Genomic DNA, 26626 nt, shown 5'->3' on the forward strand with positions numbered 1-26626 from the left:
TTGAGTCGAATGTGTGTAAAAAAGAAAATGGCTATTGGAATGGGAATGTGAATTGAAATGTGGGTTGAATTTAAAGGAATGGGAAAAGAGGGAAGGAATGAAAAGAAATGCAAATGGTGGTGGTGGAACGAAAATTAAGAAGGGGTGAAATAATAAGAGACTATTTGGGGGAATGCAAAAAATGTTAGTGTTGGTGTGTTTTGGTACAGGGGGGATATGTGTGGGTTGTGGGTGTCGCGTGGGAGCGACATTAAAGTTGAGTGGGGGATATGTAGCGATCCAGGTAATTACGTGTATTGTGGTGTTTCCGTGTTAGCTAGGAACTAATGTGTGTGGGTGTGTTCCTGGGGGGAAGGGTGTGTATGTGACCAGCGGCCAGGGCGGAAGTCTAGCTATGCGAGGGAGCTAGAGCGGGTGTTGTGTGTAGAGCTAGCAGCAAGGCTACCGCTGGAAGCTAGGTCAATGAGCCTGTGAATACAGAACCCTGTACCAACTACAAGTCTCCGGTTCCTTGGACGAATACGCGATTTGTTACAATATATATATATATATATATATATATATATGAGCAGAAGTAGCTCAAGAGTTTGATGTATAATATATGCATGTCGTGTTAAAGTTGTGTGAACTGTCGCCGTTTTTAAAATGTAAACAGAGTTAACTGGCTAGAGTCAGACACTCACGCCTCGCGCCACTTGTGCTCCATAGGGTTCCATTGCCGTTGCCACACAGTGAAGCGGTTTGTTTACCAAAATGCTGCTCGGCTGATCCCTCATATATATATATATATATATATATATATATATATATATATATATATATATATATATATATATATATATATATATATAATTGTACTCAGATTTCCAACATTTGACTTTGGAGACAATGCTTCTCTAAGAATGTTTTCATGTTTCACGTTTAGTGTTACCATTGACGATTGACTTGAAGTCAGGAAGCAACGATGGCGGCAGATAAAGGATGGGATAAAGATAGTGTCAAAAAGCTCCTTATCGATACACTGGAGGAGTTGAACAAAGAATCGTTCTCTCGATTCCAGTGGGAACTGGGGGTTGTTGGCAATGTAAAGGGTATCAAAGCCATCAAAAATAAACGACTGGAGAAGGCAGACATGGCGGACACAGTGGATGAGTTGGTGCAGAGATATAATCAACACTCTGTGGAGGTGACCCAGATAGTTTTGACGAGGCTGCACAGGACTGATCTAGTGAAGAAGTTGAAGAAGTCTGACAGCAGTTCAGGACTTAAAGGTAAGTCATGGCATGATAAAAAAATAAAAACAGAAATAACACAGTGTCCCTTATAATTAAATACTGGTAACATGTTATTTAGATGTGGACACTAAATGATCACAAAGTGACACAAAGTAGATGTTCAACAAAGTGTCACTTTGCATGTCTATTTTGTCCATGCAACTTTACGACTGTACCTCTATCTGAACCCCAGGGTTCATTTACTAATGCAGCTTTAGCTGTTGGTTTCATTTGGACTGTGAATTGATTAGGGCCGTAGCCAGGGTTTGAGAAATACAGAGGTCTTTTTAACGTGGCGTGGGGGGCCTAGGGGGGGAAGCAGCCCTCCCGGTTTGAAAATTGTGTCCGTTTTATAACATTTTAACCATAAAACCTTATGTATTGATAAGAATGAACAGACAACATGGATATAGTTTAGATCAGGGGTCCTCAAACTTAAGAATGCCGTGGCCCTCTTTGAAATCTGAAAATCTTCCAGGGCCCACCCAAATCTTTCATCACAACTCTGATCAGCACACGCAACTAAGATGATGTATTTCCCTATATAATTTCATTTCATTAACAGAGCATGTGAACTTGGGTATAAGGGAAATTAATAATCTACATCCAAAACCTTAGGCAAAATACTTAAAGCCAGATCGCACACTTTTCTTTCAAATAGATTGTCAAGGGACCCCTTTGAAATAGATTTCCCTCGCCCAATTTTAACCCATGTTTGGAGTGTTATTTAGTCCCCTTCCCAACAAGCTAGCATATTATCCTTGGTACCAGTGGATGCCTTAAGTCTTCTAGTTTCTTCTGATAACAGGATCTCCACTGTAGCTTTAAAAAATAACCCTGCTGCAGCCATTTGATTGTCTGCGAAAATCGGGAGTGTTGGCAGACCACTGCCAGTACCTCGATGGTCCACTAGTGGGCTGCGGCCCACAATTTTGGAATCACGGGTTTAGATTAACAGCCAACTTACTAAGAATATTTCAGGTTCGGGCCGGGCCCATGAATGCAGCCAATAGGATGGTCGTGGCTCGGGGCGGGTGGGCTTATTTTTTTGTGTCCGGTCTAAGCTGGCAAGAGTCATCAGTTTCGGATTAAAAAATTCCACACTAGGGATTTCACGAGCTACGTGCGCTCGTTTCCTTGGCTCGCCCGCTGTGCAGGCTCACTAGCTCGGTCGCTGCGTGGCCTCGCCCGCCCTGCAGCTCGCCGAGGTGGCCCTGCAGCTCGCCGAGCTGGCCCTGCAGCTCGCATACGCAGCTTGGCCGCAGCGCGGCCTCGCCCACAGCACAGCTGCTGCTTGGCCTCCCCTATTCTATTGGCGGGTGCGGTTGTGTGTGTGTTGCTCACAAAATGTTATTGCCCTTAAAGTCGAACTGAACCCGTGTGGCCCATAGGTCAGAGTCTGTTTCAGACTGAAAACATAACTTGTCTGAGATGACACATTGACAAGTTGAGAGGCGGGTCATAGCAGCATGTCGATGATTTGATTCGACAATTCTGGGGACTGGCTTTGGCATTGGCCAATCCTGGCGTGTTCCACCCCCAAATCGAGTGGGATTCAGCGTGTTGTCGTGCTACGCGAGTGGGATCCGCCAAGTACCAGGCAGCCAGCTACTTCTGTGTGGAACGAACGGACAATCTGATGCATGGGTGCTGCCCGCCCGCCTGCAATCTCCGAGGGGCGACCTCTGACAACCAGGCTCTCAGCGGCGCGCCATTATCGCTATTGCGGTAAATACTGTACAATATTCCTGGAATGCGAGTTTTAACGAGCCAGTTACATTTCTTTGCATTCTCAGACATTACCGTTTGATTTATTTAGTATGTTCCATACAATTGGCCAAGTTAGTAGTTAGTTTATTATGGAGGACCAGGAGAGTCTTACGCTAATGAATAGAGTGTCCCCTTAATAATTATCCAATCGTACAATTAAAAAGAGTAATTTCAAAAACAATTCACAAATGACGTATTAATACGTCATTAAAAAGTCGTGTTTGGAAAAGGAACTTCAAAAACATCCATTAAACAGTGTATTTCAAAATGGAATTACGAATACATCATTTAAAACATCATTTAATACATTGTTTCCTTATTCCTATTCAAAATAACCATTTGGAATTGTATTTGAAGTCACTATATTAAATGCCCAATTCAAAATAACGATTGGAAATGCCATTTACCCATTGCATGACACTTTTGGCCTTAGCCTAGAAAAACTGTGTAAAACAATGAAAATTAGACATGTACTTTAATTTTAAATTTGACATACCTTGTAGGCCCTGGAGAGTCTTAAGCTAATGAATAGAGTGTTCCTTTAATAATTATCTAATCGTACAATTAAAAAGAGTAATTTCAAAAAGAATTCACAAATGACGTATTAATACATCATTAAAAAGTCGTATTTGGAAAAGGAACTTCAAAAACATCCATTAAACAGTGTATTTCAAAATGGAATTACGAATACATCATTTAAAACATCATTTAAACAGTGTATTTCAAAATGGAATTACAAATACATCATTTAAAACATCATTTAATACATAATTTCCTTATTCCTATTCGAAATAACCATTTGGAATTGTATTTGAAGTCACTATTTCAAAACCAATTCAAAAAACCGATTGGAAAACCATTTCGTTTTAACATGACACTTTTTTGCTCTTTGTCCCCAGCCAAACAGTGTCAATCGTGAATCCATGGTCCTAATGCAAATGAGCCATGTAACAGGCTCTCTGATTGGCTAGAGAGCTTTGAGGCGCGAAAGAGCCTGGCTCAGTTAAGCTCTCTAGCCAATCAGAGAGCCTGTTACATGGCTCATTTGCATTAGGGGGCTCAATTCACGATTGACACTGTTTGGCTGGGGACAAAGAGCAAAAAAGTGTCATGTTAAAACGAAATGGTTTTCCAAACGGTTTTTTGAATTGGTTTTGAAATAGTGACTTCAAATACAATTCCAAATGCTTATTTCGAATAGGAATAAGGAAATGATGTATTAAATGATGTTTTAAATGATGTATTCGTAATTCCATTTTGAAATACACTGTTTAAATGATGTTTTAAATGATGTATTCGTAATTCCATTTTGAAATACACTGTTTAATGGATGTTTTTGAAGTTCCTTTTCCAAATACGACTTTTTAATGATGTATTAATACGTCATTTGTGAATTCTTTTTGAAATTACTCTTTTTAATTGTACGATTAGATAATTATTAAAGGAACACTCTATTCATTAGCTTAAGACTCTCCAGGGCCTACAAGGTATGTCAAATTTAAAATTAAAGTACATGTCTAATTTTCATTGTTTTACACAGTTTTTCTAGGCTAAGGCCAAAAGTGTCATGCAATGGGTAAATGGCATTTCCAATCGTTATTTCGAATCGGGGATTTAATATAGTGACTTCAAATACAATTCCAAATGGTTATTTCGAATAGGAATAAGGAAACAATGTATTAAATGATGTTTTAAATGATGTATTTGTAATTCCATTTTGAAATACACTGTTTAATGGATGTTTTTGAAGTTCCTTTTCCAAATACGACTTTTTAATGACGTATTAATACGTCATTTGTGAATTGTTTTTGAAATTACTCTTTTTAATTGTACGATTGGATAAATATTAAGGGGACACTCTATTCATTAGCGTAAGACTCTCCTGGTCCTCCATAGTTTATGGGCTAGAAATTCTGTCAGATGACAGGCACTAGGCACTGGTTGAAATGGGGTAGAAATTCAATAGTACTAGGTGGAATATTGAAAAATGAACTTTTGATGTGAAAAAGTGTGAAAAACTAAAGAAATTAGATTTTTGTGATTTTTTTGGCATACATTATTAAATAGGTGCGCTGCATAACCAGGTATTTGAACTAAAAGAAAAGAAAAGTCATTTTTGGGTTCAGCTCGACTTTAAGTTTACATGCGGGCGGGTGCGTGTGTGTGTGTGTGTGTGCCCCTTTAGTTTACATCCATCAGTCTTATGACATCACTGATGACATCATCAGTGGCTTATGACATCACTGATGACATCATCAGTGGGACAAAAATTGAAACGGAGAGAACAGACATTGCCGACATGCTCCCTTTTATAATAGGATGAAGGAAATTGGCGAACTGCTGGAAAAAAAGTTAGTTGACTTGGGACGTGGCTTGCCTTCACTAACCTGTGACTTGATTTGACTTGCACAAAGAAAAAAGGACATGGGACTTGCTTGAGACTTCTTAGTTACATACTACTATTACATATCATTGTTAAAACCGAATTGCAATCTTTCTTATTAATTACAGATGCAGTCATAACCAGGTTTCCAGGCCAGTTTGGGGTGGCTTTAAACCAGAAGCAGACAGAACTGCAGACATCAAAGAAGGGTTCGTAATTTTATTTAATTTGTTCAGTTTTTCAGTTTTTTGTTCTATGGTTTGTGCAGACTTTAAAAATATGGACGTAGCCACTGTGACATCACTCATTGGTTTGTTGACACATCACTCATTGGTTTGTGGACTCCCGTTTTGAAGCCTGAAGTTTGGCATTTTGATAATCTTCATAATTTTTATTTTGTTATTTGTATTAAATATTTTAGCCAGAAGCAGCTAGAGTGAGACCCGGGGTTTCCCATACTTGGGTTAGGTTGGGTTAGTTACTTTGTTATTTTTACAGTCAGTGGAGTGGCCCTGTTGGCCATTGACAACAGAACAAAGGTTTACCATGGCAACGCCCACTTGCACACCTATCTCATTTAGTTGGGTATAACCCTCTGGCGCTGCCATTGATCTAGCCTGGTAAACCAGCCCGTCACGTGAGTTCACATTTCATTTGGTTCGGCGTGACGGTCTGGCCCCAAAGCCAGTGGGGGGGGTTTAGCAGAAGCTGCAGAGCGGAAGAGCCAATCAGCGACTGCGCTGTGATTGACAGTGCAAGTTGGCCAATCAGGAACGCTACTAGCACTGCACTAACACAACAATAATGGCCACCTCCTTGCCTGACCGTCTCGGGAGTAATGTCAGCGTTTGTCTAGTTTAAACAGCCATAAAGTGCAGTTATTGCAGAAATAGCAACAATTAAACAAGTACAGGAGTATCGCCGCAACCGCAGAGTTTCTCGGCTTTTGTTTTTGCCATTCTCCCAAGTGGATTTGGGTTTGACTGTATCCGGCCCTGATTGGCTGAAGGAGTTGTCTGTCAAGGCAACTACGCCCGCCCATGCTCCTGCCCCTGCTAAGGACTCCGTGAAGAGTTGGGGCCAGACCGTCACGCCGAACCAAATGAAATGTGAGTTCACGTGACGGGCTGGTTTACCAGGCTACCATTGATCTGCTCCCAATTGTAAATTTGTCTTCGCTATATGTGGAGCAGTGTGCCCAGACCTAAAAGGGCGATGCTAATATCTATAAACTAGGGTTTATTTTAAAACCTTTGTTTATATTCTATTAGCTCCGCCCTTTTAGGGGCGGTGCCTACTGGATAAGGGCGGAGCCGATCTCATCAACGCACGCTGCGACACAACCGGTCCATTGGCTATAGACGGATACTGTAGCTCGGGTAGGTGAAGTAAGAGTCTGTCCTAGCCTAGGCCACTCCCCATTGTCACGGGGGGGGGACCAGAGTGCCCCCGTTTGGTTCACCTAGCATCCTCACAGGCTGAACCTGGGGAGTAGGTGTGGTTTTCAAAGGGGAGAACTCAAATAACATGTGGCTGTATAATAGGGAAAATGAAAACTTCTACTAGCCTATTTGTCATGCTTTTGATGGAGGAAAGCCCCCTCAGAGCATTTTTTTGTTATAAAGCGCCATTAGCTCTCTCAAAGATGAATTATCGCCCTGGGAACCAAAATGTGCATTATTCTTCTCCCTGATCTTTCCATTCAAGGAAGAAAGAATCCTCCTAGAGAAAAGGAGCCCAGGGCAAGCATAAGGTGGCCGGCGTTCTTCTCCCTCAGGGAAGAGGAACAGGGAAAATTATTTTAAGAAAGTCCCTGTTAAGTTCCTGACCTTTCAGACGTGGTCTGGAGTTTTTGCACCAGTTGTTGTGTAATGCGCATGGAAAGAGGGATTACCTGCTTTCCCCTGCCCCCAGTACTGAGTGAGTCAGAAGCCCATTTCTGGTATCAGCGCGGCCCCGCCCAGCTCGTCTCGCTTTTTTGTCTCATTCCACAGATCAAAAACGTGGACAGCCCGGGTTGAGTCGGGGTTGAGTCATGCTAGTTTTGGTCCCTGCTTTGTTGAGGTTCCAGCGCTGTGAACCCGGTACCATACCGTGACATGAAAACACTGCAGACGTCTGATTGGTCAGGCAGAATCGTATTGACTGTATCTACTGTCAATGCTGGATACCAGTTTAGTGGGGCTTACCTTCTCTTCTGTTCTGTTAATGTTATTTCCATCAGTCTTTTGTGTTGCTGCCTTCGGCTCTGGTGAAATAAAATCGATCTCCTTGCTCAGCTTTAACATGCGGTGGTTTTCAATTGTTTTGAGAGAGAAAAGTCTGCTCCTCGGGAAGCCCTTTGTAGTTGGCTCGGCTAGGCCGCAGGCGGGGGTTTAGCGAAGCCGCGGTCTTGCCTGGTGAGAGGCCGCCGGGGTAGAGGCTTCCTTTCTCCCTCTAGCGCAACTCCCGTCCCCCGTGCAGTGCATGCATGTGAGTTTGAGTAACAACAAAGTGATATCCATTCTCCTGGCCGATTCTCACATTTGCCCATGTACACTGTAGGTCATTTAGAGGCACCAGTATTTCATAAACAGTTTAAAAGTTCTGTGTATGGATTTAATTTTAACGTTATACGTTATAACCTACTTCGGCTATGTGCAGAGGGCAGATATGCGGTCGCTATGACGACCAGGTGTGGGCGGAGGCGAGTAAACTCGCTATGGAAACAGAGTCTATATCAAGTAGAGACGAGTAAGACCAGGTCGAGTAGAGCTGTACTGTGTTGTTATATGTGGTGGAAATTAGCCAAGAGAGCCCCCTGAAACATCCTTTAGATAGAAACGGATGAAGGGACCAGCTGAGGCGCATGAGGCCGCTGCACAGATGTCCGCTATGGGCATGCCTCTCAACAGGGCCATGTACGATGCCATGGATCTGGTGGAGTGTGCTCTGATGCCCTGTGGGGGTTCAGTTCCTGTTACCACATAGGCTTCTGTGATGGTATCACAGAGCCAGTGAGAGAGCCGCTGTATAGAGAGAGCGGTCCCCAGTGACTGAACTCTGTAGTGGACAAACAGCTGTTGTGTCTGCCTGATCTTTGCCGTGCGTAAAACGTACTGAGCCAAGGCGCGTACTGGGCATAGGCGATCTCCTCCACCTCCTCAGTGGGATCACTATTAGGGGGTGGAAAGAAACCTTCCAGGGAGATCATTCTTGATCTGAACGAGCTGTCCATGGACTTAGGGATGAAGGAGGGGTTTGGAAACAGAGTGGCAGAGCCTCCATCTGCTCTGATGGCCATGCATGAGGGAGAAAACTGTTCTGTCACCAAAACCTTCGTGGCAAGATGAGAGTGCCGCTGCGTAACCTTTGATAGTTTCCGCGGCCAGGCTTTTATCTGCCAGAGATTGTAAGAATGAAAGGATGAGGGAGCGCCAGACAGAGCGTGCAAGTCACTTCACACAGTTTAACAGAGATTAAAAGCAGCACAGAGTAGGCTATCAGGGCTGAGAACTGAAACGGCTATTCAGTAAAAACAAGTTTGGTGATTCATTCATGTGCTGATGTACGGTCGTTTGAGAGTGAAAGCGCAGTGAGTGCACATAATAGCATTTAATTGCGACTTTTTCACGGGCTGTTCTCACTATTACCATTGTACAATACATGCTGATCACTTGGCTGATCACTTCTGAGTATAAGCATCTGCCCCAGCGCGAGGTCCGCACGGTGACTCGCGGAGACTCACGGAGCTCCACCCCACGGAGCTTGCTCGAGTATAATGAGCCCTTTAGTGTGTGTGTGTGTGTGTGTGTGTGTGTGTGTGTGTGTGTGTGTGTGTGTGTGTGTGGGTGGGCGTTTGTTTGGTCATCAGCCAAATGAGCCAATCAAACGTGAGTTTGGGAGAAAAAAAATTGGACTGGCCCATTCAGTGGTGAGAAACAGGGGTAAATGTAACTTTGAACATAATGCAAACTAATTTCACTCAATAATGGTAGGGTCAATTCTATCCTTGCAAAATATGGGAAGACAATCTAAATGACCTATATAACTGCACTCCAAATATAATGCAAATAAGGTTGCTTAAAAGTTGGTAGGGACAATTTGGACCCCCTGAAATGTTGGTCGTGACATGTCACAACCTCTATGCAAATCGACGCGATTGTCTTAATCCTTTCAGGAATCGCTTAAGAAGGTTATGGGAAAAATCTTTTCTGTCACCAAAACCTTCGTGGCAAGATGAGAGTGCCGCTGCATAACCGTTGATAGTTTCCACGGCCAGGCTTTTATCTGCCAGAGATTGTAAGAATGAAAGGATGATAGGGAGGGAACATGCATAAACCATGGTAGTGGAGGGGCCCCCGGCGTCCTGAATAGTACGCACTACGTTTGGAGATAGGCCTAGTCTCGCCAAGCGGTCCCGCTCAGCGGCCCTTAAGAGTTACACCATTATCGGGAACCATGACGCGTTTGTACGTTCTGGTGTCACTAGAATCAAGGACAAGCCCTCCTGTAATTTTGACATGAGTTGCGAGATCAGTGGAATGGGAGGGAAGGCATACAGGAGGGTCCTGGGCCAGGGTCTCTGGCAAAAGGCGTCTACCCCCAATGGGGGTTCGTCCCTTGGATTCAAGGAGAACCATAGTGGGCACTGCGCGTTTTCCCTCCTTGCGAAGAGGTGTACCTCTGCCCTGCCAAACCTGCTCCATAATCGTTGCACTAGAATGGGTAGCAACCTCCATTCTCCGTGCCGAGGACCGCCGAGTGACATAAGGTCTGCGACTCGATTTTCCCTGGAATGAATAGGGCCTTTATGGATAGCAGGTGTGATTGTGACCAAGTCAGCAAACCCCTCGCTATCTCCAAGAGTTTGGTGGAGCGTGTCCGCTGGCGGTTGATATATGCCGCTGCTGTTGTGCTGTCTGTTCTGATCAGCACATGTTGGACTCTCAGCTGGGGAGAGAAGTGCTTCAGCCCTTCTGACACTGTCAGAAGTTCCAGAGCATTTATGTGTAGCGGAGGGGCCTGTCTCCAACGCCCCCCGATCCCCTGGGACCTGAATGTCCCCCCCATCCATAGCTCCCCAAAATTCTAGATCCGGCCGGATGGAGAGGGGGAGTTTCAAAATGCATCTTTTGTCTCGTTTTGGGTTTACCCCTGTGTGGTTGAACCAGTGCTGTATTCTCCTCATGTGGAGGAGACCCAGCGCTACCACCACATGACTTGCTGCCATTGTACCTAGCAGGTGAGGGCTGTCACTGATGTCCCAGGAACACAAAAACAGAGGAGGGAGAGAAGGGCTTCTGCCCTTTCTGAGGATAATCTCCCCCTCATGGTTTTGGAGTTAAGGTGTATCCCTAGATACACCCCCGTCTGGCTGGGAAAGGGGGAGCTCTTCATCCAATTTATGGCAAAGCCCAGTGATTGGAGGTGCTCCACCGTTTCTCTTGTATGTAGATAGATAGATAGATAGATAGATATATCTTTATTTTTGTGTCACTCCTCAACAAACAAGTATAGTATAAAAAACAGCAAAAAGTGCATTAAAAAGTTGAGGACCACTCACATGGAGTTGTGAGACACAATACAATTCAAAACAATAAAAGATAAAAACATACATACAAGTACTATTACACAGAAAATACAGTTGGCAATACAATATGTAAAAGGAGGGGGCAGTTTATTGGGCGGTGCTCATGAAGGCTACTCTTCTTTTTAGGATGAGGTGGCAGGCCTTGGCACATTCATTAATACCGTGTTCACCAGCTAAAATTTTACACAATTTATTTATGTCATCAAGGTCATTAAAATTATCATAGTGTTTTGATAGAAAAATAAAAAGATCAGCGCGAATGTTGTTGTAAAGTTCACAGTGTAATAGAACGTGGGCTTCAGATTCAATAGAGCCCTACTGTTGCACAGTGTGTAGAAACGACTCTCAACTGGGGTGTTGGTGTATCTGCCGGTTTCCAGAGCTAAGGGAGCGACTCCACATCTAAACTTTGCAAGGGCACTTCTATGCTGCCTGGGCATAATGCATTGTACATAGGGTTCTGATTCAAAAACATTCTTAAAAGAACAGTAAGTACGGAGTTTGTTTCCGTCTGGCCTGTTAATCTGCAAGAGCCATTTCTCCTTGTCTGCCTCTGCAACTGCTTGATCAAGACTCCGTAGATCATTTCTTGAGAGAACTAGATGAGTGCTGGCGAGATGGGATAAATGTAGAGAGCTGAAAAATGTTCGTACAGTATGAGCATAGTTTTTCACATTTCTCATCTGGTTAGCCCACAGAAACACACGTTTACATAGCCTGTTATCCGGCATACCACACAATCTCTTCCAGTTCTTAAAAATGCACGACCACTGGTGTTGCCACATGGTTTTCCACCCCAAATCACCTTGAATGGCAGCATTCAGTGTGTATTTACCAACACCCAAATACAAACGACATGCCCTATTGAAGACAGCATTAATACAAGAGTGACTTTTGTAACCCCAGACAGCAGCTGCATAGGTCAGGATGGGCAGAACCAGAGATTCAAACAGTTTAGTGAAACATTTAAAGGGGAAACAACCCAATACTTTACTTTTGGCTATAATTGCACCTAGTGCTCTGTTAGCATGCAAGGCTAGATGCTTAGCAGTTACACTATAGTCTAGGAACTCTGTTAAGTAAAGACCCAGATATTTGTACTCTCTGACGACCTCTAGGGGGAAAGCCCGCAGGAGAAGCTAAAACTGGACAGGGGCTTTGCTGGATTTCTGAAATGCAGTACTTTGGTTTTATCAACATTTATATTTAATTTCCACTCCGCACCAACTATGTATATGTATGGCACTCTGTCCCCTCAAATTCCCTAGAAGGATCAGATCGTCCAGGTAGTGTAGGACTCTAATGCCTCTCTTTCAGAGGGGGACCAGGGCAAGCTCCATGCATTTGGTGAAGGTGCGGGGAGCTAGCGCGTAACCGAATGGGAGTCGGTTGTATTGGTAGGCTACTCCTTTGAAGGAGAAGCGTAGATATTTGCGATGTTCCTGGCAGAATGGAATGTGGAAGTAGGCATCTGCCAGGTCTATCGTTGCAAACCAGTCGTTTTGTTTTATGCATGTCATCAGATGTCTGATTGTTAACATGCAAAACTGGCGCTTCACTATGAAGCAGTTGAAAAATGACAGGTCCAGAATTGGGTGTACACTGCCTGACTTTTATGCTGTGAGGAAGTAACGGGAGTAAAAGCCGCTCTGTACAGGGGGACACGAGAAATTGCCTCCTTTGCTAGAAGGTCTAACAATTCTTCCTCCAGAGCCACATTCGCTTCTGGGGAGAAGACTACTGCGTAACCCTTCCTTTTACAGTCCCCACAATTCCCAAGTATTTACCTGGTAACTAGAAGTTATTTACCGGGTAATTACAAGTATTTACTGGGTATTTACCTGGTAGTTACCAGGTATTTACTAGATATTTACCTGACAACTACCAGGTATTTACCCAGTAATTATAGATTATAGATTATAAACATCCACTATTACCTATCAAATGTGACTGTGTTAGGTTGATAATAACAGATATTTACCAGGTAATTACCAGGTATTTACCCAACAATGGCCAGGTATTTACCCGGTAATAACCAGGTATTTACCTGGTATTTACCAGATATTAACGTGATAACTACCTGGTATTTACCCAGTAATTATAAACTTGTACCATGTACATTCCAAAACGTTATCAAGTAAAACCTCACAAGTTATCCAGTAACTAAGCTTAAACTGTACTGTAAAGGAAGCCTTGTTTGTTTTCATGGTATTACCACGTTCTTACTGTACCATATTCTTATGGAAATAGTCAGTTTTTTCGATGGTGAGTAGAGTGGGTGGGGGGAGCGCGGGGGCGGTGGGGAGGAGTGGAGTGCGATGCGGAGGAGAGCCTGAAGAACAGAATTGGGCACTAATGCCCAAAACGCGTGCACATGTCTCCATACACTGCATCCACAACATGAGATCTCTGCCAAACACACTACTCCATAACGCACATGTCTCCATACACTGCATCCACAACATGAGATATCTGCCAAACACACTACTCCATAACACACATGTCTCCATACACTGCATCCACAACATGAGATCTCTGCCAAACACACTACTCCATAACACACATGTCTCCATACACTGCATCCACAACATGAGATCTCTGCCAAACACACTACTCCATAACGCACATGTCTCCATACACTGCATCCACAACATGAGATATCTGCCAAACACACTACTCCATAACGTACATGTCTCCATACACTGCATCCACAACATGAGATCTCTGCCAAACACACTACTCCATAACACACATGTCTCCATACACTGCATCCACAACATGAGATCTCTGCCAAACCCACTACTCCATAACACACATGTCTCCATACACTGCATCCACAACATGAGATATCTGCCAAACACACTACTCCATAACGCACATGTCTCCATACACTGCATCCACAACATGAGATATCTGCCAAACACACTACTCCATAACGCACATGTCTCCATACACTGCATCCACAACATGAGATATCTGCCAAACACACTACTCCATAACACACATGTCTCCATACATTACACTGCATCCACAACATGAGATCTCTGCCAAACCCACTACTCCATAACACACATGTCTCCATACACTGCGTCCACAACATGAGATCTCTGCCAAACACACTACTCCATAACGCACATGTCTCCATACACTGCATCCACAACATGAGATATCTGCCAAACACACTACTCCATGACGCACATGTCTCCATACATTACACTGCATCCACAACATGAGATCTCTGCCAAACCCACTACTCCATAACGCACATGTCTCCATACACTGCGTCCACAACATGAGATCTCTGCCAAACACACTACTCCATAACACACATGTCTCCATACATTGCATCCACAACATGAGATCTCTGCCAAACACACTACTCCATAACACACATGTCTCCATACATTGCATCCACAACATGAGATCTCTGCCAAACACACTACTCCATAACACACATGTCTCCATACACTGCATCCACAACATGAGATCTCTGCCAAACACACTACTCCATAACGCACATGTCTCCATACACTGCATCCACAACATGAGATCTCTGCCAAACACATTACTCCATAACACACATGTCTCCATACACCGCATCCACAACATGAGATCTGTGCCAAACACACTACTCCATAACGCACATGTCTCCATACACTGCATCCACAACATGAGATCTCTGCCAAACACACTACTCCATAACACACGTCTCCATACACTGCATCCACAACATGAGATCTCTGCCAAACACACTACTCCATAACGCACATGTCTCCATACACTGCATCCACAACATGAGATCTCTGCCAAACACACTACTCCATAACGCACATGCCGATGCATTCCGACGCATTCAGGCGATAACGTTGGGTGGCAATGTACCAAAAAAGTGAGCGCTTGCCTTTGTTACATCGCCCAAAAGCCGCCAGTCAAAATAATGGTCGCACCGTCGCACTAACGTTAAACAGTGGATGATTTTACAAGTGGCATTCAAGTCATATCTGATTAGATTTCAATTTATTTATCCCCACAAAAGTTAGGCTATATGTCTCGGTATAGACTGATGCAACTATCACCCTCTTGCATTTTCACATACTGTAGCCTAGAAAATAAACTATTCAAGCCGTTTGCAGCACTTGAGGAAACCGGGAGTTTGCTCATTTAAAGGATGGGTTTACCGATGGGGAATATGAATATATATTAATTCTTAAAAAATCTTAAATTTCGAATCCGTTGAAATTTTTGAAATTGCTTGTTCACAGCCAGAGAAAAAAAAAATGGGCCAGGTGACGCGTTTCGACGCGAAACGCGTCACCTGGCCCAATTTTTTTTTTTTTTTTTTCATTTTTTTTTTCTCTGGCTGTGAACAAGCAATTTCAAAAATTTCAACGGATTCGAAATTTAAGATTTTTTAAGAATTAATATATATTCATATTCCCCATCGGTAAACCCATCCTTTAATTCATTGATATAAGCGATTGTGCTTACGATTAAACGATTAATTAATAGGCTACGTGTAACGTGAATGTTAGCGGGTAGCCTATTCATCAGTGTTCACAAGTTCACAACAGTACAACGTTCACGTAGCCTACTGTATCACCCAATATCCTAATGCAGTAAGTAGTAGGCTATCATCTCAGATAGGGGGAAAGAAACGATTCAACTTTTACTTGTTTACTCACTTAATTTGGCTCTCTTCCAAATAATCCAGCCACGTAACTGTCCATTCATGAAATTATTAAATAGCACAGGGACATTATTGGTTTGTAAAGTCCATTTAACCACCCGCCCATTCAGACATACATGATCCGGAACATGAGCTGCCAGTGTTAAACAACAGCTGTTTTGCCAACAATGCGGATCCTGTACTAGGGGCTCAGATGGTAATGATCCGCACTTGCGGGAGTGCGCATAAGGCGGCTAATTGTTTCTAAACATGCAGGCCGACCGGCTAGCAGCTGGTCATAATCCGGATTTCACTGCATGTTTAGAAGGGGCTTGAGTGAGTCCCAATCAGCCGTCCCTTGACCAGAGTGCTGCGCACGTGGTAAAAAAAAAAAAAAAAAGTTCTTCCTTGCTCCATGCACACATTTTCAGCAATGTTTCATGCAAATCCGTTCAGAACTTTTGGAGTTATCTGCTAACAGACAAATAAAAATGACAAACATCAGAATGGGGCGTGTGTGTGTGGGAGGGCGGGGGGGCATTGGCAGAAGTAATGAAAGTAAAATCCTGTCGGGGCTGTCTGTTGTCCATTTCTAAAACTATTAATAAAATGTATTTTTTTTTCTCTCTTTTAGGGCTTTTGGACTTTCTTGCTAAACTTGGACTGGTGGAATTCTATCCCAACAAGCTTACTCTTCGATCACTCCTGGAGATCAACAAAAACAACATATTTGATAAAGACGTTGAATCAGTGGAAGCAATACCATGGTGTTTTCTCAGAAAACTCTTTAAGATCAATGCAGAATGCAGGAACTGCACACATCTATCAAACAGTCACAAGGAAGACTATGATGTGTTTGACCTAGACTTTTCTGCTGCAGATGCATCCACAGATGACACTACAGTTAATCCTCTTGACCTCATCACAGCACTCTTCCTATGTGCTGACAGCTTCTTGCAACAGGAAATGGCCCTCAAGATGTCAATGTGCCAGTTTCCTGTTCCTCTGTTATTACCTCCTGGCAGTAACAGTCAGTCTACCCTTATGATATGGGCTCTGAGAGGCATCCTCAAAGAATGGCGTCCACATGATATGTCTGAATCAAAAGGGTTTGTCGAAGATAACATTGTTCATGCAAATATACCACTCTTTTCCTTTGTAAGGCTGAAGAACTGTAGTTTATCCAAGTCTCAATGTTTGAATCATGTTCTCAGCACTGGTCAGCAGAATTTCAATGTGTTCATACACAGAGATATGAAAGGAGGAGCAGTTCAAAGAACAATTGCCAACGGATTGGTAGAGGTGTGCTGGTACCTCCCTTGTGGTTCAGAAAAACTTGACACATTTCCAAAGCCAATTGCCTTTGCCAATTTGAGAGGAGATGTTTGTGAGTCATCAACAGAATTGAAGTTTCTTTTTGAAGTGTCAACAGCTACCTTTCTATTCCTGGACAAAGTTGAAGAAACTGAGCACAGCCTTTTGACTTCTCTTCAAGATGTGAGATCCAAACTCTTCATAGTTGTTAATCGCAAGGAGGGGGATGCTCATGAGAACATGACGTCTGTTAAGAACACAGTTAAAGCCCTAGATTTGCCAAACAACAATGTGAAAATCAAAGATCCAAGGGTAAATGTTGCAGACTTTTCAAGCAAACTGTGTACAACATTAAACCAAACACTGAAACATGTAAAAATCACAATGAACATTGAAGATATGCGTGACAAAGCTGTGAAACTTGGTCTGTCTGTGGATGAATGCAAAAGTGACCCCCAAAAGAAAGCAGCGGGGGAGATCATGAAAGGGATTGGTGTGCGGACTATACCAGAGTACAAGAAACAACGGCTTCCTTTGCAAGGAGATCCATGGAAACAGTTAGCCCGGTTAGAGAAGGAGGAATGTAGATTGCAAAAAGCTGGTGACTTAGGACTGGAAGAATACAAATGTCAGCTACAGGCAGATAAAGTAAGCATTAGGAAGGAGCAAAGCCAATACAAACTATCTAGAGCAATGAATACATTTATTGTAACCTTAGACACACCTAACATAGAGGAGAGAGATTTTTTTCTCAAGTGGATGAAACTCAAGCTTGATGCACAGTCACGGACCAAACTGTCTGACCTGCGCAACAATTTCAAAGAGCAATGTGAGAAGAAAGATATAAAACGTATTGCAGAGTTGGATCAGGATTTGCTGGCAAGCTCTTTGGGAATAGAGCATTACCTGAGAGAGATGGGACAGATCTATGAGGTGTCCTGCTTCAGCTCAAAAAAACCTTCTGATCAAATATCTCGTCTTCCTGGGTTGGCTGCTGAAATGCTGCTACATGGACATCCTTTAGAGCTCTTGGATGGAGATGCTTCCAACATCCCAGAGAGATGGGTGACTGATGTGCTGATGGAGCTTCACAGGAAGGTTGGACTGAAGAGCAGACTGTTAGTACTGAGTGTGTTGGGTGTACAAAGTACAGGGAAGTCAACGCTGCTCAACACCATGTTTGGTGTGCAGTTTCCTGTCAGCAGTGGCAGATGCACTAGAGGAGCTTTCATGCTCTTCCTCAGAATTGGAGAGGACATGCAAAGTGACTTGAATTGTGACTATATTCTTCTCATTGACACAGAGGGTCTGAAGTCATCTGAAATGGGACAACTGGATGATAGTTATGAGCATGACAACCAGCTGGCAACCTTGGTCATTGGTTTAAGTGATGTCACCATTATCAACATTGCAATGGAGAACTCAACAGAAATGAAAGATGTCATGCAAATCGCAGCTCATGCATTCATAAGAATGAAGGGAATTGGTAAAAAGCCAGTTTGCCATTTTGTGCACCAAAATGTTGCTGCAGTTTCGGCTCATATGAAGACCCTGACAGAAAGAAAGCGCACCTTGGATCAGCTCAATGAAATGACGCAGATTGCAGCTGACATGGAGAGACAGCCTCATATTAAAGCATTCACAGATGTGCTGGACTATGACATGGAAAAAAACAACTGGTACATCCCAGGACTTTGGCTTGGAACTCCTCCGATGGCACCAGTCAACACTGGTTACAGTGAAGCTGTTGCAGATTTCAAGACAAATATCTTGCAGACCCTGAAAACAGACACAAGTATTGAAGTCTCACAGATACCAGAGTTTCTGGGATGGATGAGTAGTCTCTGGAAAGCCGTGAAATATGAGAACTTCATTTTTAGTTTCAGGAACACTCTTGTGGCTGAAGCCTATGACAACCTTTGTCAAGAGTTCAGTCAATGGGAATGGGACTTCAGAAAAGAGATTCACGCCTGGCAGACAGCAGCAGAGTTGGAAATCTCCAATGCTGACAATGAATCTGACATACAATGTTGGAATACACTGGTTGCATCAAAAAAATCAGAGGCAGCAGAAAAAACAGCATCCCTAAAAACAGAAATGATCAATAAACTTACGGCTTACTACAAAAGGAAAGGCAAACATGTAAATCTGATAGAGAAATACAAATTTGAATTTGTCAAAAGTATCAATAGTCTTGAGAATGAAATCAAACATTCTGTGAAGAATGAATTGGATTGTGCCCTTGAGCTAAAAAAAAGTACAAAAAAGGCTCAAGACATTCAGAGGAAATACAGAGCTGTGATTGAAGAACGGGTAATGATTCTTCTGAGCACGTGCAAAAAAGATGCGCTGTCCCATGAACGATTGACAGTTGAGTTTGAGAAGATGTGGACTGAAGAAATTGTAAATGTGATTGGCCTGAAAGAACGAGATATATCTGCATGTATCCTCGAGCAGCTGAGAAATAATTTCTTAAATCGGCAAGTCAAAGAGGAATTGCAGAATATTGGAGACTTAAATGAAATTGCAAAGGATTTTAAAGCTAAGAGTAAACATAACTCAATCAAGAATATTAAAAATATGATACTCAAACGAAACATGAAAGGAGCTTTGCAGAGCTTTGCAGACAATGTAATTGATACTTGCACACGATGGGTAAAAGATACTGCAAAGACCAACACAGATTACCATGACACTTTCACAAATTACCTTCTGAAACAAGTGGATGAAGCCCTTAAACAAAGCTACAAGCGCCTCAAAACCAATACCCAATTTGAGATTGACATTAAACGTCACATATGTGGCATTGCCTCAAGGGAATTCCTTAAAATGCACAGAAAATACTTGTCAGATAATGATCCCCGAACTAGGCTGGAAAAGTCCAAGACCCAGTACTTGTCAGATTTTCTGGACTTGTACAAACAGACAGATCATTGCCAACGCAAAGCAACTGATTTTGTCCGGGTTTGCATCAAACCTGCGGTGGAAGACTACATCAATAGATCTCTGGGAGTAAACATTGTGGAGGAAATGACAAATTGCCATTCACTAGAGTACAGTTCACGTTCATTTTTCCAGTTTAGCATTCTAAAAGAGTTGCTGGAAAAGGAAGACTTTGAGAGTTTTGTCAAGTACATTGTTAAATATGAAAGATATGTTAAAGATTGGATATTTCAGCAAATCAAACAAGAAATGTCAAAGGACAAGACTTTGTGCAAACTGAAAAACAGCAATCTAGATGTAATAGTTGAAAAAATAACAAAAGCAATTGAGCAGGCCTGCAAAGGAGAGGATGGCTCTCCGTTGCCAGATAACAATGAGAGCATCACAGAGCTCATCAACAACATGCGCAATAACTTGAAAAAAGACATCTCAATCTCAGAGGAGGATGTAAAAGGCGTACTGTTTCAAATACAAAGCACATGCCATCCATTTACCAAGAGCGTCATTAAATCATTGGGTGACTTAAGGGAAGAGCTCCAGCAGGAATTCTCAGAGTTTGAAGACATCACTGAGACGCTGAACAAACTTCGCATCAAACCACAGGATGAGTTCTTCAAGCGGGTGTTTGGCTGTGGACAGCAATGCCCCTTTTGTAAAGTGCCATGTGAGGCTGCAGGAACAGGCCACACGCAACATCATGCAGCTGTGCATCGGCCACAAGGTCTTGGTAGATACATTATTGTAGCTACACAGAAGCTGTGTGAATCACTATGTACAACTGACGTGCACAGTGAACGACAATTCCAAAATGCGGAGACCAACTGGGACTTCCATCCTTACAAACAATACCATGACTACTATCCAGAGTGGAACATTCCCTCAGACCCCTCCATAGAGGCATCTGACTACTGGAAGTTTGTCCTGGTGAAATACAATGACAGATTTGCTGAAAGTTGCGATGCCAAACCAGCTGATGTTCCAGAGGCCTGGAGGAGCATCACAAAGGAACAAGCACTCAAGGGTTTGAAGGATGCTTTCAATATAAAATGGAGCTATAATCACACTTCAGTTAATACGGACTCTGAATCTGAATCTGACTCTGACTCTGACTCTGACTCTGACAATAGATTAAGACATTCACTATATTTGTTTTCTCCAGAATTGTACTTGGCCAACTCCACGTAACTGTCCCGACTCCCGGTCATTGCTCCGCTGATCTGGGGAGAGCATAGACTACTAGCACATGCTTTCTCCGATACATGTACAGTTGTTGCCAACCCCTTCTTTTCACCTGTCAGCGAGGAGTTTAACTGGCAGGACGTAGCACATGGGAGGATCATGCTATTACCCCAGTCCCCCTTCGCCCTGAACAGGCCCCCCGACTGACCAGAGGAGGCACTAGTGCAGCAACCAGGACTCATAGCCGACCGGCTTTCCACCCGCAGACACGGCCAATTGTGTCTGTAGGAACGTCTGGCCAAGTCAGAGGTACCACTGCCAGGAATTTGACCCTGGTCTCCACAGTGGTAGGCAAGTGCCTTTACCTCTACACTACCCAAATGCCCCCAAAGACATTCACTTTAATTCAAGACAGATGAATAGTGATTGGAACTATTTTTTGTCAGCTGAAGGCGAGTCAACGTGTTTATTCACCACAATTATGTACTTGTCAAGTATTTTGTAACCTCTTACAAATTAACAATAATTCCATTATTTCATGATCTATAAATAATGTATAAAGAATAAGAAAACATATTCTGAATTGTATGTTATGTTGATACAGTTTACTTTTTGGTTCATGCTATGTGCCAGACCAGCTAATGGAATACGATGGCACAGATAATATGTTGAACTTCTTACATTTTTTTAGGCAGATGATGAGTTGAACAAGCCATATTCAAGTTCAAAAACTGGAAATATTTTGGTAAGCCAGGCTTTTATTTTTGACATTTACTATATCACAGATATTCTTCCATGTTTATTTTTGAAGATGGGAAAAGCTTTGTTTTATCTAAGTTACCAGCTAATGATGCTAAACTCCTGACGTCTGCTTTTTAGATGATGAGCTGAACAGCAAGTTTAAGAGCTGGAAATAGTTTGGTTATGATGACCTTTATCACATTTACTATATCAGTTATTCTTATTTAATGTTTTTATTTTAATGATTGAAAATGTTTTCCCTTAAGTTGCCAGCTAATGGCAGTGAATACTGTATCATTAGGTCTGTAGATCATTGAACTTCTGTCTTGTTTTGTCTTTTTAGACAGATGATGAGTTAAACCAGCCATATACAGTACAAGTTCAATAGCTGGAAATAGTTTGGTTATGATTACCTTTTTCAGATTTACTATATCACAGTTATTCTTATTTAATGTTTTTATTTTGATGATTGGAAATGTTTTTCCTTTAAGTAGCCAGCTAATGACAGTGACTACTGTATCATTAGGTCTGTAGATCATTGAACTTCTGTCTTTTTTGTTTTTTTTTAGACAGAGATGAGCCATACAAGTTCAAAAGCTGGAAATAGTTATGTCAGGCTTCATTGTTTTTACATTTACCAGCTATTATTGCATGTGTATTTTTGATGATTGGAAATGTTTGCCAGCTCATGTAGATAATGTTGTACTTCTGACTTAAATTTTTTAGACAGATGATGAGCTGATAAAGCTGTAAATAGTTTGGTTACGTTAAGCTTCTTATTTTTTCTTTGTTTTTTTACATTTATTATATTACAGTTCGGCTTATTTTGATAGTCGACCCCCCCCCCCCCCCCCCCTCATTTATTTAATTTGCCCAGGTAATGGCTGAGAATGCTATGGCATCCTTAGCTATGTATGTAATGTTGAACTTATTATATTTTTAGGCAGATGATAAAAAGTTGAACAAATCATACATGTACATATACAAGTTTAAAACAATCCAGACACAGTTGTCCTGATTTTAATGATTGAAAAATATTTTTCCTTTATCCAAGTCACCAGCTAATATAGATATTGTTGAACTTCTGTCTTACGTTTCTTTTTTAGACAGATGATGAGTTAAGCCATAAATATTATACAAGTTTAAAAGCTGGAAATAAATGGGTTATATCAGGCTTCTTTGTTTTTTACATTTACTATTATTAATTGTATTGCATGTTTATTTTTGGTGATTTTCCCCCCTTTATCCAAGTTGCTTCACAGGTGCATATGATTGGTGTGCACAATTATGATGAATTATTATATCATTCCTTTTGAAAGTCTTAGTTCAAGGGTGACTGTGAAGATTTGAACAAAGCATACAAGTTCAAAACTTTTCACAATATCATAGTTGTTATTTTGACATTTGAAAATGTTTTTCCTTTATCCAAGTTACCAGCTAATATAGATATCGTTGAATGTCTGTCATACGTTTTTTAGACAGATGATGAGTTGAACAAGCCATAAACAAGTTTAAAAGCTGGAAATAGTTTGGTTATGATGACTTTTTCAGATTTACTATATCACCGTTATTCTTATTTAATATTTTTATTTTGATGATTGAAAATGTTTTCCTTTAAGTTACCAGCTAATGACAGTGAATACTGTATCATTAGGTCTGTAGATCATTGAACTTCTGTCTTATCTTTTTTAGACAGAGATGAATTAAACAAGTCATACAAGTTCAAAAGCTGGAAATAGTTTGGTTATGTCAGGTTTCATTGTTTTCACATTTACCAGCTATTATTGCATGTTTATTTTTGATGATTGGAAATGTTTGCCAGCTCATGTAGATAATGTTGTACTTCTGACTTACTTTTTTTAGACAGATGATGAGCTGATGAAGCTGTAAATAGTTGGTTACGTGAAGCTTCTTCTTTTTTCTTCGTTTTTTACATTTATTATACCGTATTACAGTTCGGCTTATTTTGATAGTCGATTTCCCCCCCTCGTTTATTTAATTTGCCCAGGTAATGGCTGTGAATGCTATGGCATCCTTAGCTCATGTATGTAATGTTAAACTTATTATATTTTTAGGCAGATGATAAAAAGTTGAACAAATCATACATGTACATACAAGTTAAAAACAATCCAGACACTATCAGTTATCCTTATTTTAATGATTGAAAAATATTTTTCCCTTATCCAAGTCACCAGCTAATATAGATATTGTTGAACTTCTGTCTTACATTTCTTTTAGACAGATGATGAGTTAAGCCATAATACAAGTTCAAATGCTGGAAATAAATGGGTTATATCAGGCTTCTTTGTTTTTTACATTTAATATTATTATTTGTATTGCAATTATTATTTGTATTTTTTCCTTTATCCAAGTTGCTTCACAGGTGTATATGATTGGTGTGCACAATTATGATGAATTATTATCATTCCTTTTGAAAGTCCTAGTTCAAGGGTGACTGTGAAGATTTGAACAAAGCATACAAGTTCAAAACTTTTCACAAAATCATAGTTGTTATTTTGACATTTGAAAATGTTTTTCCTTTATCCAAGTTACCAGCTAATATAGATATTGTTGAATGTCTGTCGTATACGTTTTTTAGACAGATGATGAGTTGAACAAGCCATATCCAAGTTCAAATGTTGGAAATAGTTTATAGGCTTCTTTGTTTTTTACATTTATTATTATAGTTATTCTTATCACGTTTATTTGTGATTACTTTTCCCCTTTATCCAAGTTGCTTTACAGCTATAGGTGCATCATGATGTGCACAATTATGATGATTATTATGTTATTTCTTTTTAAAGTTTTAGTTGATGAAGACTTTGATTGATGATTGATTGGTTGATTTCACTACTGTTGACAAAATGTATGTAATGCAATGTAATGATAATGATGACGATGCAAGATGACTGCATATGAAAAAGACATTGAAATATATGTATGACATAATTATTAATATATAAATGTATAGGATTTTATTTCTAATAATTACTTGCAATATGTATACATATATTTTCCAAAGAAAAAGCAATTGATGTGTATTTGACGATTCAAAAAATCTAATAAATGTTCATTTAAAAAAATTACCTAATTGTCTCAGAATTTTTTTAAACAGTCAGCCTGATCTTAGTGGTTGCCACAACAGAGACAGGAGTAGTAACATTATACCTTTTAGTTTGTAGCCTAAATGCAAGAATAACCTTAACTGCAAGTTAAAAATTCTAATGCCCACTTACTGCCATTAGATATATTTCATTATAAAATGGCTCTCTCAAATCAAGCAATCTGATTGGTTCACAGCCATTGTATAATTCCAGTAACCGAGTTCAATAACCCATGGCCATGGGTTATTGGTTGCCATGGCAACTCTCTTACTAAGAGAGTAATAATAAGGCTTACCTCAAATGACAACGTAGAAAAAAAAATGGCGGAGACAGCTGTCAGATCCTTGTGAATCGATCTTCGCTTATAACTTTACTAATACTTCGCAGAAAATGATGTTTTGTACAAGAATAGATGCGGGCTAATGTCTTCTTTGCAAAAGAAAGGCTGTTAACTCCGCATTTAACCCCGCATTTAACCCCGTAACGTTAGTTGGTGTCGGGCAAGCCCTGAGAATGCAACGCTGCGCTCGAGCTGCCTGGGTTTCCAGAAAGCTCTCAGCCAAGCGCCAGGATTGGCCAATGTCAACTTCAGTCTCCAGAACGATCCAATCAAATCACCCGCAGGTCTATCTTCTTGCTAGAGGTCCCGCCTTACAGTAGTGTTTCAACTGACTCTCAGAATACCATGCCAGTCGGACTTATAGTGTTATTATTATTATATTATTATACTTGGAACCCTTTTATAAAAGCAATATAGCACTCGAGCAGCGTGTGTTGTGGAATATATCCCCCTGCTCAGTTGTTATCCCACTCGGCCTGCGGCCTCGTGGGATAACAACGGGGATATATTCACCACAACACACTTGCTCTCGTGATATATTGCTTAAGTAACACATGGGATATTTCAATGAATGCTCCGTTAACAGATTTTGGATTTTCACATTTTCACTAGTGTGCATTTGACTATAAAAGACACAAATGCTGTTGTTGTGTCTAAATGACACAAACACATGTGAGGATCTTGGATGTGAGGGCCGGTCTTTACAGCTCACCCCTGGGTGGCCCCCACCCACCTCTCAGCATGATCCACCCAGCAGCCACCTGTGTCATTCAGCTGACCTCAGATCAGCTTGGGCCTGTCTGACAGAAGACAGCGATGCATTATTCATAGACTGCCACCATCTGGCATAGCAGTGCAGCCTGCCACCTTAGCATTCACCCTGTCGACGGTCTGCAGGCATCAAGAGGTCAATTTGTTATCTGAGCAGTCCTTGCATCAGTATCACCGTCATCCTCAAGATGAAGTGTTACATCCAAACGGCATGGAATAACAGTTTGAGGTGATCTTATACTAGATACAAACATGTTTTTAAATATATTTTTTGTGTGGGTGGAAGATCGGTCTTTAGTTGATAGTTCACAGTGAAGAGAGCTGGGAAGGTTTGGGAGAAAGAGAGGGAGGTGACATGACAAAGGCAACACAAGGCAGCTTTATTTGTACTTAAATGTAAAAATGCAGTTGAAATCAAGTGAAATAGAAAGATATGTAAAATAACTACTGTGGACGACAAGGGCAAACGTGCTACTACGGCCCAAAACATCCCTATCAGGAGAAATGTGCTACAACTGCAGAAACCATCCCAGATCAAAAATATCAAAATATATATAAAAAATATATAT

At 41.3% G+C, this 26626-nt stretch overlaps 1 protein-coding gene across 1 annotated transcript in view; it reads left to right on the forward strand.

The window, feature by feature from the left end:
- Window positions 1-964: 964 nt before the first annotated feature.
- Window positions 965-26626, forward strand: part of LOC310791463 (interferon-induced very large GTPase 1-like) — a gene marked incomplete at both ends in the record, with an annotated part of 46187 nt that continues 20525 nt past the window's right edge. The window contains 2 exons of the mRNA XM_083653152.1: window positions 965-1271; window positions 16300-20990. Coding sequence (XP_083509278.1) covers window positions 965-1271; window positions 16300-20990 — 4998 coding nt within the window. The remainder of the gene's footprint in view (window positions 1272-16299; window positions 20991-26626) is intronic.

Source organism: Poromitra crassiceps (genome assembly GCF_964638095.1).
Source record: "Poromitra crassiceps genome assembly, chromosome: 16".
NCBI classification, from domain to species: domain Eukaryota; kingdom Metazoa; phylum Chordata; class Actinopteri; order Beryciformes; family Melamphaidae; genus Poromitra; species Poromitra crassiceps.